Raw genomic sequence first — 14,826 nt, 5'->3', positions numbered from 1 at the left:
ATATAACACAGTAACACACACACAAAAATACGAAGGATAAAAACTTTTTACAAAAAAAAGAAAACCGACTTCAAAAAGGATGAAATAAAATATTATCCTTTTTAAGTCTATGCGTTACCAACTGATATGTTTGAAGTCGGTGCCAAGCCAACTTTTGAAGCATACCATGATTTTGGTGCGATTCTATAATGATTTACGTTGGATTGCCTTACACGACGACAATGAACGTACTTTCGGTACAGTCGTCGTTAAAAATATGTTTACACTTTTCGTCTTATATTACATATTACAAAGGAGTACGGTGCAAAAGTGTAAACATATCTTTGACGTCGACTGTAAAAAAAAGAAATGGGTGGGCAGTTCTAATGGGGTTTAAAGCTGATTATTTTTGACGGGTATTGTTACTACTTGGCTTGGCACCGACTTCAAACATATCAGTTGGTAACGCATAGACTTAAAAAGGATAATATTTTATTTCATCCTTTTTGAAGTCGGTTTTCTTTTTTTTGTAAAAAGTTTTTATTTTTCCATTTTTAGTTTTTAACGCATTGTTAAGTGCGCGACGCATGAATGAAAAACAACATCATGATTAACACTAAATTCGTGTACCTACTTTAATAAATATGTACTTAATCAGGAATTTTTTCGAGTCCGTCTGGGAAATTATAATTCCTGTCACTACACTAAATCCATCCTCCGCCCCGCCACTGACCCAATCCCTCAACTCCCCGATCACTCTACCTCACAGCGCATCAACCCCTGATCCATGAACCCCTCGACCCTGAACCAGCAGCCCTTCAACCGCCATTCCCTTAACTTCGCTTCGCCTTAACTCCTAACCCTAACCCCCGATCAGTAGCCTTACCAGCTTACCAAGAGTTTGACATTGATTTATTCGCTAGCGTGTGTGTAACTTACTTTCTTTGCATCTCGCTCGTACTGGCATATTAGTGCGAGCGAGATGCATAAATAGTAAGTTACGAAGACGTTAGCGTCGCTAACTTAGCGAATATGTCAATGTCAAACTCGTGGTAAGGCTACACTTGGCTACACTTGCACTACATCAAATTGGCGGTTTTCGGAAGCAAATGCTCGCGTTACTTTAGAAAACACCGAAATCACTTTACACGTGCCTTTAAAAACTGAGGAGTTCCCTCAATTCCTCATGGATTCCATCATCAGACCAGAACCAAAAATAATACGGAAACACCTTGGAGGTAACTCCTTCCAAACAAAAAAAGAATTACTCAAATCGGATCACAGGTGCCGGAGTAATTGCTGAACATACTACATTTAAAAAAATCATCATTATTACCATCAAAACAATCATCATCATCAGGTTTACTTCATCAAAGTGGTGGTTTTCGGGAGAAAATGCTCGAGTTGCTTAAGAAAACACCCAAATCACCATGCATGTGCCTTTAAAAATTGAGGAGTTCCCTCAATTCCTCATGGATTCCATCTTCAGACCAGAACCAAAAATAATACGGAAACACCGTGGAGGTAACTCCTTCCAAACAAAAAAAGAATTACTCAAATCGGATCACAGGTGCCGGAGTAATCGCTGAACATACTACATTTAAAAAATCATCATCATTATCATCAAAACAATCATCATCATCAGGTCTACTTCATCAAAGTGGTGGTTTTCGGGAGAAAATGCTCGAGTTGCTTAAGAAAACACCCAAATCACCATGCATGTGCCTTTAAAAATTGAGGAGTTCCCTCAATTCCTCATGGATCCCATCATCAGAACAGAACCAAATTAAAATGGGACCAACTCGGAGGTAGCTCCTTTCAAACAAAAAAAGAATTACTCAAATCGGACTACGGATGTCGGAGTAATCGGTGAACGTACATAGAAAAAAAAAAAATAGCCACAACCGAATACAGAACCTCCTCCTTCTATGAAATGGAAGTCGGTTAAAAAGGCATGGTTCTCGGGGTATTTATTAATATATAACTAAATATTTTTATGGTTTTCGAATGATAAGGTAAAATACTTCCACCAAACTTAGTATAGAAGCTCCGAAAAACAATCCAATGACTCCTCCTACGGAAACTGAAATGAATACAGAAGAATTAGTTTTTTATTTTACAAAGGGACTAAGTTCTTGTTTGCTACAATGCAACTAGGTATCTCATCAGTTTTTGAAGAAAACAAATTTAACAGGCCATTACGGAGTTACATAATTAAAAATCCCATGAAATCAAAATAATATAGGTGTATCTAGTGTATCTACAGAGATCGCTTAAGAAACTAGTAGTCTGAACTGACTTAATGAGTTTTGATCTAAATAACCAGCAAAGTGATGATAACTTGGTTGTCTGGGTGGAACAAAGGGATTTTAAGAGCCACTATTTTAAAATTAAATTGTGGCCTTCCATGGCAACAGGGCCCTTAGGTACGGCAGTTTGTATTGTAACTTACTTCACCCATTACCAAATCAATACGAACTTTAAGGCATATTTATAATTATGTTACTTTTTACATTAATTTCATCTTAATTCAATCTAAAATACAAGTAAGTACACGTGACACTTCCACACTCTGTGCCTACAAAGCCCATCCAGAGCGGCTACCGCAAAAACCGAAATTCGCAAATTGCGGGTATCTTTCTCTTTTACTCCAATGAAGGCGTAATTAGGATTGTTCATTTTTTTTCAAATGTTCTATTTCGAAAACCATTTCGAGATATAAGGTTTTTAAACAGTTTCCGACATTTGCTGCGATATAATAATTGAGGATTGAAGATATTTCAACAAATATCCTTATGACCTTAGTTTGACCTTCTCCTGGGCTGAATGTAAAGTCATTGCATAATAAAAGTTATCGAACCATAGTAAATAAATCCGTCACTCACGTATTGTCAAAGTTATCATTGTCATCGATTGTCATAACAAAATTTTTCAGTTAAACCGCTGCGCTTGTTTGTTACAATTTGATTTATAATTAATACCTAAACAGTAGATTTCATTGCTTAATAATATATCAAAAACCTTGTTCCTATGTGTGGGAATGATTCACAAAAATAATAGTTCGAATCCACGAAGACCTACGACGTGAAAGATGGTGCCGTGAATTAAACTTGGAATACCTACCTACCTACTTCACGTGTTACACACAGTATTGCTGTGAGAATCACGTCGATGTAAGTATAAAATTAATATTAATTTACTACAATTAAGTATTTAAAAGCTCACTTTATTGGTAGGGTCATGGTATCTATTTATTTTCTGTGGTAATGTAGCCAGAGTATCTAAAGGCAAACCGTTAAACAGAGATGGTGCCTACTAGAAAGAAGGAATATACAAGAATACATAGCCATACTCAAAATTCAGCCTGAAACTGCTTTAAAAAGATATAATTTCTAATTTCCAGGTACATGTTGCAGTTCAAGCTGCTGATATCATGGTGGACAAGACTTAATAAAGAGTTGTGAATAATAAAACATGTTTTTGTTTACCTACTTTTTTATTAATTTGGGAAATATGTTATATATGTTTCCAAAAAAAATAGTAACGTTACATTAAATGTATGTTTATCATGTTCTGCACGAGCATCTGACAATGATGGCTTCTTGTTGACCATCCAGAAGAGAAGTGTATGGTTTGTTATTTACTCTGTTCCCAGGCATTATTTACGGTCGTAAAGTATTACGACGATTAATAATTAATATGACGTTCGTTTCAATACAAAATGCTCAACTTTGTTCTGGGCCCAAGTGCAGTGACATATCTCACAGCTGTATCTAAATAGGAATCACGATGACCTGAAATAATAGGATATAATTAGCAAAATTGGCATGTTCCTAATATAGTTAGTAGTATAAGTATGTAGTACAATATCCAAACAATGGTGACAAGCCGGTAGAAAGCACCCACTGGGTGCTAAGCTACCTTTAGCAATGGACGCTTGTAACGATTTTATGAATCCAATCTTCTTACAAATCGAATCAGTTAAAATATATATGATGTAGGTAACTTACATTTGTATTTTTGCTCCCTTGATTTCAGCCAAGTTATGGTTGGAGTTGGATGCTATATGGATACATACTCCAATAAAACTAAGTTATATTATATAACTTAGGCAGATTTCTGGAATCAGCTTTCTCAAATTTATAGCGTAGGTATTTTGAAATTAATGATTCAAAATAAACGAGTTTTCCATTCCAGACGATTGTTATTTATAGAAACACGTAACACTGACATTGTCGACAGGTGACATTACAATCAATTGACAATGACAACTATTTTTTTAATGCTTGTTGTTGCTTGTGCATTATCCTAATCAGCCGACGACATGTAATTTACGAGAAGTCGTATCTCATATTTTCAATAAATTATAAATATTCAACCGAGCCACGAATTACTAAATCATTCAAATTGGTATCTTAAATTAACCTATATTTTCAGAAAATAAAATAAAAATGGGGGTCTAAAAAAAATGAACAATCCCAATTAGAGAGACAGAGAAAAATCACCGCAATTTGCGAACTTCGATTTTCGCGGTTATAGCCCAGAGCTTGGTCTGAGTCAAGTGGGCCTCACCGACTAGATCCAGACTCGAGCGCACCAGGTGCCGCTCGTAGCGCAAGTGCGGCAGAGACGACATCCGGATGTTCACCTTTGTTCCCGCTTCGGTGTCCTCGCTCACCCATTTCCTAATCAGAAGAAATACTTATTGTAAACGAATTTAAATCAATTTTAACTTAATATTTATAGTCTTTGGTAAGAAAAAATATGCTGTGTTCAGTTGCGGTGCGGCGCGTCTGGATAAAACCGGAGTATTCAATAAGAGTTAATTTAAAGCACCCATATAAAAATAGAGGAGTGACTGCCTAATTACTACAGTTTCCTCTAACTACTCTAAAAACTTTAATTTTCCTTGATGTTGTGTCTTTTTGTATTTTACTTTTATGTCCATATTAGGTATAAATCCTCTAACTTAAGAAGAAGCATACTACATTAAAGGAAATAGTTAATCAGCAGAATTTACGATTGATCAGCAGGGAAAAACTTAGGTTTGCATAATACTTATTTAACAAATCGTCAGTTATAGTCACGAGACACGACCAGCGATCACTGTGATCAGCTAATCGCGTAGGTACGAATGTTATTAGGGCTCCTCTACACGATGGGCCAACGCCGGCCACTCCAAGGGACGCATGTATGCGTTAGAGGGAGCAAGTGATATTGCTATCTCATTCTACCGCATGGCTGTGTCCCTTGGAGTGGCTGGCACTGGCCCTTCGTGTAGAGGAGCCATTACATATTTGGTTTTCGTAGCTATCTTGCATCAAGCCATAGAATCCCTAACCCCTAATGGCCCTAATCCCTATTAACGCTCTTGTCTGCCCTTTCTAGAGTATTTTTGCGAAGACGAAAGCCCTAAATGAATCATTAAAATGTGACGTTCTCAATTAAAAGATCCTGCTTTGTCGTTTAAAAATTATTATAAGATCCATGTCAGATTTTATCCTTATACTCATTGAGTCTTATTCACAACCGACAATGTATCCGTAAAGCAGTGAGTATTATATTCTTTGCCGTAAAGCCACCCATTTTTGACATGTAGGTGTATATCTGGTGAAAAAGGGAAAAACATAATATTTGAATTTTATGCAACATTTGTCAAAATAAGACAACTGTCAAACGTATAAAATGAGCGAAATTAATCAAAATATTTGGTAACTTTATCAAAATGGTTAAACGAGATACTATTTTCGTGGTGTAGCAGCAGTACGTATACAACGGGGAAAAAGCTATACGGGCGGCGAGCTCGTGAGGCAGATGCGCGGCTCCTTGCTGAGGCCATTCCAACATGTTGCCTTCGCCTCGCCGTGCCGGCATCTACCGTCGCCAACTTCTTGCACTCCGTACCCTTCCATCAAAACTAAACTCGGGTACCACAACCACAATCTCACGGTAGGATGGAAGAAGTGAAAAGCTGGTTTTTCGGATTCGAGTACTTGGATTACTTCTGGGCAATACTGTTATCGTTTATAATGGAAAGAATCTGCTGCTTGCAAGAACAATTTACAAGAGACTATACAGTGCTCCCAGACCCACCGGCAAATGACGACGAGTCATATCATTCAATAAACTTGGAAGAATTCTCAGATAGAGAGTAAGTGATAAACTTGTCACACAATAGTTAATTTACTTACGTATAATTTTAATTAATACTTAGAGGCACGAATTCATGGATTGTTATTGACGTTATTGTATTGGCCTCATGTTCCTCTGAACATTTGAACATTATGTATTCGATCAAGCGAATCGACAAGAAATATCGATAAATCGAAACTTGTATTTATTTCCAGTTTACAACTTGTTGGTACCTACAGGAAAAAGTTGATCAGACATCTCGTTTTGTTGCAGTGGTTCTCTGAAGCTAAGTTTCCTGCGGCTGTGTCGGTTATCACAGCTCACCATATTGCTGACAATCGTCTACTTCTTCAACATTTGCTTCTGGTATGCACTGACGAAAAAGGCTTTGCCCAACTACAGGTTTAAAATATCTATTTCCTTATGATATCTAGAATACATACATACATATATCAATGGTACAAGATATAGATTTTCTTTATTTACCATATTTTCCATCTGACTTATATTCGGGTTACGTCAACTTATTAAGCTATATTTAGTCATAGTAAAACATTCAGACAGGTGTGTAATACCTATTTGCAACTTAAGAGTTTTTAGACATGGGGCATACATATGTCTTCCTAGAAGAACTTTCTCACTGTCACCAGACAATTTTATTTTATTATTTGCAATTTATTTATTTAGGCATAAATAAATTCAAAATAATACACCTTAAGTAATCTTGTATTTAGTTTCCTTACTTGGATATATGTATTGTGGTCAGCTCACTCTCGCTGCAGGACGGCAAGCACGGGGCGTCGTTTTTTTTCTGCTCTATGCCTAACTTGTTCTTGTTTGCTTGTTGAATGGAAAAATATATAATTTATATAACTGTATATTTTTTCATAAGTCCTCAATCAGGCAAATAAGTAATCATTCATACCTTCATAGGTCACCAAACAATTGAGCCCAGTATAATTGCAATATTTCTGTTCGTCTGAAAAAATATTACTTAATAATTAACGTGATTGTTACAATAATGAGAGACTACAATACAAGTCAGAATTTAGCATTTCTATTTTTTATTTGTAAACGTATAATTATGGTTCTCTTTCGTAGCGTACAGTGCGCGGCTGTAACCCGATACAAATAAGTAGTAGCGCAGAGAACTCACAAGCCAGGTCGCGCGCCGGGTGCACACAGCCGCAGTGCCGGAAGGAGGCTTTGGTGCTCTCAGCCAGCTTGCACGCTCCGTAAGAGTATACCTAAAAACTCGAAACATTTGTAATTTACTTTTTTATAGTAATATGAACACAATAAACAAAGAACAAGGCGTACCTACCTACAATTTTTACGGCTATCCAGTACCTACGTTTAATTTATGATAATTATTTCAAATATGGTAGTAGGCACATCCAATTCGTCGTCGTAATAATATATTTTTTTTAACACGAGAAGAAGACCAGTGGATTAAGTACCTATATCAGTGTCGTGCACGCGGCCGCACGGGCACAGAATAAATAATAGTACATACTAGGTACAGAAGACTCACCCTCTAACAAAACGCGTCTGTTACGATCAGCACAGATATGGCCGCTAGGTGGCGACAGCGCCACGCGCGGCTTATGGCTTTCCCCAAAATTGGGGTGGAACGGATGTACTTTTAGCTACCTGTAGCAAAGCGACGAAATCGCGGAGTGAGCCACGCCTGGCACGGGCCGGAACCGTATACGTACCTAACCCATCTTGTGTTTTTTGGCCTTAAAAAGCTAAGAAAGTTTAGAAGTAAATCAGACACTTGCGGGGTAAGTGTAGAGGGCGGTAGCTGGCACCTCCTCCAGATAGCGACAGCCGCGCACGAGTAGCTCCTCGAACTTTAGCAGAGGGTCGTTCGCCATCTCCACCAGCGAGAAAAGGAACTCGACCCAGTTCTCTTCTCGTGTTTTCACGTCAAACTTGAACTTGTTATCCAAATTATTTGTTGACAACTCTTCCGGACTGTGAACGGATATCTGTCGAAAAATGTTGCGGCTTGTACCTACATATGTATATATATGTATTTAACTACCAGCGCTAGTCAATGTTTATGTGTAAGTATATCAATTTTCTCCCTGAGTTTCTCATTAACCGAGTAAATTAAAAATTCGTTATATTAACCTAGGTATAATAAGGTGTATGTGAGGTGTGCAATAAAGAGTATTGTATTGTATTGTATTGTATTGTATAAGGTCGTACCTTTCGCACAAAACTTTGAATAAAATATATTAAACTCTAAATAACAATTATATTGAGTTCTATATCCTACATACTTCGAAGTTACTATGAGATATTTTTTTTTAATTATGCGTGGATAATTAGAAAATACGAGAGTAAAATAAAAGTACTAGGTAAGTAGGTTGGTACTATGCGTAGCCGTCAATGTAACTATTTGTCATTACCATTACATTCATTACACACTTAGAACTTTTCCGTATATAAATCAGTTTTTAATTTCTCGTGCCCCAGTTTCACTGGCCGATTGACCTGAATAATTTGCCATACTCGTACTAGTGCGGCGCCGTTGTTGATTCTATTGACAATACACAAATATTGCACATGACGCACATTTGCAATATTATTATGCATATTTGTCAATGTCTGTGGATGTTGACATATTTCCCACGCAATAAACATACGTTTTTTTGGTCCAACTCTATTAAATTAGCGTGAGAGTTGCATCCTAAGCCTAATATCATGTTTGGTAGGTATGATATTAGTTAAACCTGAATACGCCTCACAAATATTATGTAGTCACAGCAAGCGTACCGAGTACGAGTAGGATCATAAAATTTGATATGCGTTAAAGTGTCTTATTTCAATGAAACAAGAATGCTTATTCAAGCATTTTTATGTCATCCGAATCAAAGGTCAAGTACTTATATATATATGTATTTACTTTTCCTTTTTCACCTTTCCCTATTGCTTTTTGCAACGTGTTCAGTTTGCTACGGGTGCTACGCCGTAGCCCGTAGCATTATACTTCCCATATGTATTAATATAAAGTTTTTGTAATTGTGGTTCGTTAGCGCACGCAGCATACCGGGTATAACTATTTACGTGATACAAAATATAAAGTCAATTCCAATAGAACTTGCAAACTATGTAAATAAACAACGCAATTTTGATTTATCACTATTTCTCTTTGAATTTTCACACCTTCTCATCAAATACCATTGAAACCATACACATATACACTATTGAAACGATCCGTTCCGTAAAATACATAAATATGTAACTGTATCTTGGATATTTAATTAAAAGTTTAAAATGGTTTCATAAGTTAGGTTATTAGGACCTGATGGAATGGCGGTTTTGTTTCTTTTAAATTCTACAATTGTCTATGATGGGTAGTGTTGTGACTAAAGTTTGTAATATAAACCCACTACACACTACCCAACCCACGCTCTGTACCTACCGCCACGGTTATAAAATACATCAATACATGATTCTTAAGTTCTAATTTGTCTCCTGATCGTGATTATACAAATTAAAAATAAGTAACTACTTGTTTTTTACTTTTGGTATTTTATTATTCGATATGGTTTGACATTAGTAAAGTAGTATGTAGGAGTCTTGCCTATCACTAGTAAATTGATCATTCAGAGACAATTTCAATATGGCGGTTTGTTTACATAGTTAGCAAGTTCTATTGAAATAGACTTTACGCGACTGTAACCCATTAATCGGACCAACTTATGTTATACAGGGTGATTCAGGAGACGTGAGCAGGACTAACACAGCGCATTTCGTAAATTATAAGCAACTGTTTCGTATCAGTATTAGTGAGGTTAACGTAAATTTTTTAGTCGTGTTGAAAAAAAAAAGTTATTAATTTATTTACGACATGCACGGTCACCCTACAATTAGAATACCAAACTACCGATATTCTGTGTCAAATTGAATGTCATCACGGTCTGGTTACTTTTGAAAACTCGTATCTCACTCAAGTTTGACAGTTTATTTTCTTCGTAATCATAATGCTGTCATTACGGTCAAAGAGGTTTTATGTTTATTAATTAGGTCTTGTAGGGTGACCATGATTGTAGAGAATTAAATTTGCCCTCGCCAATAAGTTAAAAAATAGGAAAAAGTGTGGTTGTTTCGCCTATATACGACGGTGATCGATCAATTATCAGTTACTGAGTGTGCACGATTAGTCCTGCTCACGTCTCATGAATCACCCTGTATATATGACCGAATACCTGAAATCAAAAAAAAAATTGGTGTCCCATGTTAAAGTTCAATTCGACATGACGTAAGTATATTTTCCACGATGAGAGGCATATTTTCGTGATTCCCATGTTGCTGTTATAGTAAAAGTTAATCATATAAATGAGTAAAATCTCGATATGTAGGATATAATACAGTAAAATTATACATTTTGCGTTTGCGTCAAATCCGGTAGTTCTGATTTTTTGCAGGCTTGTTTATGATGTTGGCCCAATGAATAATCCAAGTTTGTGACCTCGAGCGCCGAACGCAACTTTGTCAAAAATCGAATAAACCGCAATTTTTTTTAGATTTGGGTGATTATAACCCTAAAGTACTAGTTTTTGATAGTAACTTCCTAGGGCGCTTTTAAAGTAGACTAAATTTGCTACAATAATACACTAGAATTGTCTCTGTACATCTAATATTTTCCGAGATAAAGCCTTTCAAAATTTTATAATTTTACGTCAGTTCTTAGCTATAATATAAGGGTTAGGTTGGTAATTTATATGGAATTCATCACCGGCACGTTCTACAAAATATTTATATTCCATAAAAAAATGTATGAGTGCCTATTTTGAAAAAATATTTAGAAATATAAAAATTTAAATATAAAATTTTGAAAGGCTTTATCTCGGAAAATATTAGATGTACAGAGACAATTCTAGTGTCTTATTGTAGCAAATTTAGTCTACTTTAAAAACGACCTAGGAAGTTACTACCAAAAACTAGTACTTTAGGGTTATAATCGCCCAAATCTAAAAAAAATTGCGGTTTATTCTATTTTTGACAAAGTTGCGTTCGGCGCTCGAGGTCTCAAACTTGGATTATTCATTGGGCCAACATCATAAACAAGTCTGCAGAAAATCAGAACTACCGGATTTGACGCAAAGAGCCAGGTTACAAAATTCGACAAATTTACTGGATTAATAGCTCTTGTATCACCTAAAAAAAACACCTTTTACTTTTTCCTACCCATTGATATAATTTTACGCGTACTAGCCTGTTCTGCTAAATACATATTGACTTACAAAAGTATCGTGATGAACACGAAATGATAATAGACCTGGTCCAGTAGATCTATTTACTGTCATAAGTGGTTCGTGCGTGGAATTTCTGCAAATAAAAAAAGATTGATTACCGTGTGTCAAGTGTGTAACGTGATTATCTCAAAAAATCGTGTCACTAAAATGTTTATCTGCGTATTAAGCGTAGGTATCTAATATAAGCAATCTTATCAGGCCGCGTAGCCAAGATGCCATTGGCTTTCGCTCCGTAGCGATCGAAACGCAACTGTCACTGTCGCACTAACATGGAAGAGTGATAGAGAGACATAGAGCTTTTCGTTATGGAAGCGATAGCGATTGTAACGTTGGGTAGGGCGGCTATCAGGTAGATATGGTGCGATAGGGTGGAAGCCCGCACCTGTGCTGGAGCGTGTTGAGGGAGTAGCAGGGCCCGTGCTCGGCGTCGACGGCGCGGAAGCGCGCGCAGCACGGGAACGCGGCGCCGTTGAACGCGCACTCGCTCAGGAGCTCCGAGCAGCTCTTGTAGATCTAATAGGGCGCCCACACTGACCAAACGAACAGCCGATACGACCGCCAAACGAGATTTAACTTTTTGGTTACTAGAGTCAGACCAAAAATAGTCTGCAGCGGATTTGATAGCCCACGCAGTGAAAGTGTTATTTTAAACGTCAATCTTCTATGAAATTATGACGTATAAATGACACTTGCACTGCGTGGGCTGCCAAATCCGCTGCAGACCTTTTTTGGTCCGACTATAAACCTTCGTTTGGTGTTCGTTGGCTCGCAATATTATGTGAATTCAATCAGTGTTCCTAATTAAACTACTAGATCATAACACAATTTAATCGGATTAGTTTTACGTGACCCGACTGATGTGCATGGTAGAATGTTATTAACTTATTATAATGGAATAAATAGTTACGTAATCAATGATCTGCCTCCAGGGCAGGTCGCACGGCACCGTGGAGCCGCAAGGTACGCAGACCTCCTTTGTACAGGACCCCATTCCGTTCAACAAGTTCGTCAAATATCGGCGATAGTTGTACGATAAATGTTTTATCAGGGGACCTTGAAAATATAAACAATATTTAGTGAGCTCAAGAGACAACTTAATCTAAAATTTGAAAATGCTCAATAATTTCTTAAACCGTCTAAGTGCGTTGAAGGAACAACCTCAATTACTAACAAATTAAATAGGTAAGGTAGGTAAGTAGTTTGTAAACTAGGGATTACCATACTGAGCGCTATCCGTGAACTGCCTTTGAGCCGTCGAGGCATAAAACCTCTCGCACACGGTGACAGCTGGGAAGGTAGTCGTCCAGAGAAGGTAGCGCGTCTCGGGGTTGTAGCTGAGCGCGGCGCTGTCGCGCGCACCCGGCGCCAGCAGCACGGCCATGCAGCCCGCTGACGCGGCCAGCACCGCCGCCCATAACCATCTACCAATGCCATTTCTCAAAAAGTATTTATTACTTGAGTAGGTAGGTAGGTTCTATATGTATATATGTAGGTAGGTATATTTTGAAAAAATAAAAATAAAAACCGGGCAAGTGCGAGTCGGACTCGCGCACGAAGGGTTCCGTACCATAAAGCAAAAAAAAAAGGAAAAATGCAAAAAGAAAACGGTCACCCATCCAAGTACTGACCACGCCCGACGTTGCTTAACTTTGGTCAAAAATCACGTTTGCTGTATGGGAGCCCCACTAAAATTTTTATTTTATTCTGTTTTTAGTATTTGTTGTTATAGTGGCAACAGGAATACATCATCTGTGAAAATTTCAACTGTCTAGCTATCACGGTTCGTGAGATACAGCCTAGTGACAGACAGACGGACAGACGGACGGACGGACGGACGGACGGACGGACGGACGGACAGCGAAGTCTTAGTAATAGGGTCCCGTTTTACCCTTTGGGTACGGAACCCTAAAAAACATACAACCGAATTGATAACCTCCTTCTTTGAGATTTGGAAGTCGGTTAATAAAATTTCGAGGTCCGTTATCAAAATGACCTGATTTGATTGTATAGGCACTATTATTATTGAAGAGGCACGATTTTTTGAACAGTGAATAACTTTGAGGTCTTCTGTTTCTTGTTTAGGCCCGCGACTTTGTCTGCGTACAATGATGATTTTCGTCGTACCGTCACTCGAATTATCTCCATATTTCATCTAAATTCGGTTCAGCAGTTTTTTAAGCGTCAAGAGACAAAAGACAGACAAAGTTACTTTCGCATTATAATATCAGAAGGATTTAAATTCAAACCGATACCGAGCTGTGAAATAGAATATCTTAGAGCAGAGTTGTCAGAAAGACACAAGAAAAAAACCGGTCAAGTGAGAGTTCATTTAACTCGCGCACCGAGGGTTCCGAACAAACTTTCAAATTATGTATCTCCTTTCAATTGTTACTCCTTAAACACAAAAGATTTTTGACCAGATTAATTGTACCTACTAAGTGAACTTTGGTACAACGCCATGCAGCTTTCGACAAATCGACTCACTAATTTACGTGGCCGAATGTATGTATCCAAATTGATATAGCGTAAGTAGTTCTCAAGATATTTAGCGACGTGACAGACAGACCAATGCACCATAAGGGTTCCTGTTTACCTTTTCGGTACGGGACACTAAAACGTATAGACTAATAGATTACTAATTAAATTAGGTACTATACTTACTTGACCAGAATACTTTTGCTCCTCACTACATGTTTGAAGCCATTAATATTACTGTTCCACGCAAAAAACAAAAGCCTCTGTTGAAGCTCTGCCCTAGTCCTCATACGAAAATTATTAAACTTCACCCATATAACCATTCCAGTCGCAGAATCATCAAAGTGGTAACTAAATGTCAGATGTGTCGTAACAGAGTCCACACAATGTGTCTAGAATTGTTTCGAAACAAAGTGTCGTCGCCGTGTGTACACTTTTCCGTAACAAGGTGTCGACACATTTGTGTGCACTTTGCGTGCGGTTTGCGACTAAATCTGACAGCAAATTTGTGACAGCAAATGTCAATATAAAATACCTCTTGAAAACCAAGGTTTGTCAAACTACTATTAGTGTCTCGTGTGCTCGTAAGTAATTCTAGTAAGTCATCATGGGCGATGCAAATGATAATAATCGACCAAAACCACATAAACACCCAACGACCGTCAACCTTTTACAGATAAGTTTTTAAAGAAATGCAATAAGCTACTTAGGTCAGCCAACGAATGCTCCAAAAAGTTGTAGAGGGAAATGCTCGGAACACAATTTTTGACTCTGTAACTTGGTTAGTACAAGTTAGGAGGTGAACATATCAAAAGTCCCCGGCCGTAGCCCTTGAGCGGGGGGAAGAGAGGGGGCTTTGAAGGTCCCATTTTCCGGTTTTTCGATTATATTTCGGAAACTATGCATCTTAGCGACATGGCCACTTATACAAAATGAAAGTTAATTTAATTTGTTACAAGTTTATTCA

General features: G+C 37.6%; 2 protein-coding genes across 2 annotated transcripts; one reads left to right on the top strand and one right to left on the bottom strand.

Annotated features, from left to right (window-relative positions):
• Positions 1-10: 10 nt before the first annotated feature.
• On the bottom strand, positions 11-14,163 carry LOC134679423 (acid-sensing ion channel 2-like). Its single transcript, XM_063538324.1, has 11 exons — positions 14,046-14,163; positions 12,603-12,805; positions 12,292-12,437; positions 11,767-11,897; positions 11,373-11,457; positions 7,896-8,105; positions 7,268-7,358; positions 7,037-7,090; positions 6,855-6,951; positions 4,552-4,664; positions 11-2,062 (listed from the first exon to the last, which is right to left on the bottom strand). Exons 1-11 carry the CDS (start codon positions 14,147-14,149, stop codon positions 1,974-1,976), a joined length of 1,323 nt encoding a protein of 440 aa, XP_063394394.1. The 5' UTR covers positions 14,150-14,163; the 3' UTR covers positions 11-1,973.
• Positions 5,646-6,585, top strand: LOC134679431 (uncharacterized). The gene is made up of 2 exons (XM_063538336.1): positions 5,646-6,130; positions 6,385-6,585. Exons 1-2 carry the CDS (start codon positions 5,934-5,936, stop codon positions 6,536-6,538), a joined length of 351 nt encoding a protein of 116 aa, XP_063394406.1. The 5' UTR covers positions 5,646-5,933; the 3' UTR covers positions 6,539-6,585.
• Positions 14,164-14,826: the final 663 nt, after the last annotated feature.

This window comes from Cydia fagiglandana, chromosome Z (assembly GCF_963556715.1).
Source record: "Cydia fagiglandana chromosome Z, ilCydFagi1.1, whole genome shotgun sequence".
Lineage (NCBI taxonomy): Eukaryota > Metazoa > Arthropoda > Insecta > Lepidoptera > Tortricidae > Cydia > Cydia fagiglandana.
The sequence above is the reverse complement of the archived record's forward strand: the minus strand, read 5'-3'. Positions and strand labels throughout refer to the sequence as shown.

Bases quoted from the DNA above. Each gene is read 5' to 3' on its own strand.
- LOC134679431 (XM_063538336.1), top strand. From the start codon at position 5,934: ATGGAAGAAGTGAAAAGCTGGTTTTTCGGATTCGAGTACTTGGATTAC. The intron at 6,131-6,384 runs GTAAGTGATAAA...GTTTTGTTGCAG, and splicing joins GAAGAATTCTCAGATAGAGA to TGGTTCTCTGAAGCTAAGTT.
- LOC134679423 (XM_063538324.1), bottom strand. From the start codon at position 14,149: ATGAGGACTAGGGCAGAGCTTCAACAGAGGCTTTTGTTTTTTGCGTGG. The intron at 7,359-7,895 runs GCAAGTGTCTGA...TCGAGTTTTTAG, and splicing joins CCGCCCTCTACACTTACCCC to GTATACTCTTACGGAGCGTG. The intron at 6,952-7,036 runs GTATGAATGATT...CCATTCAACAAG, and splicing joins TTGTTTGGTGACCTATGAAG to CAAACAAGAACAAGTTAGGC.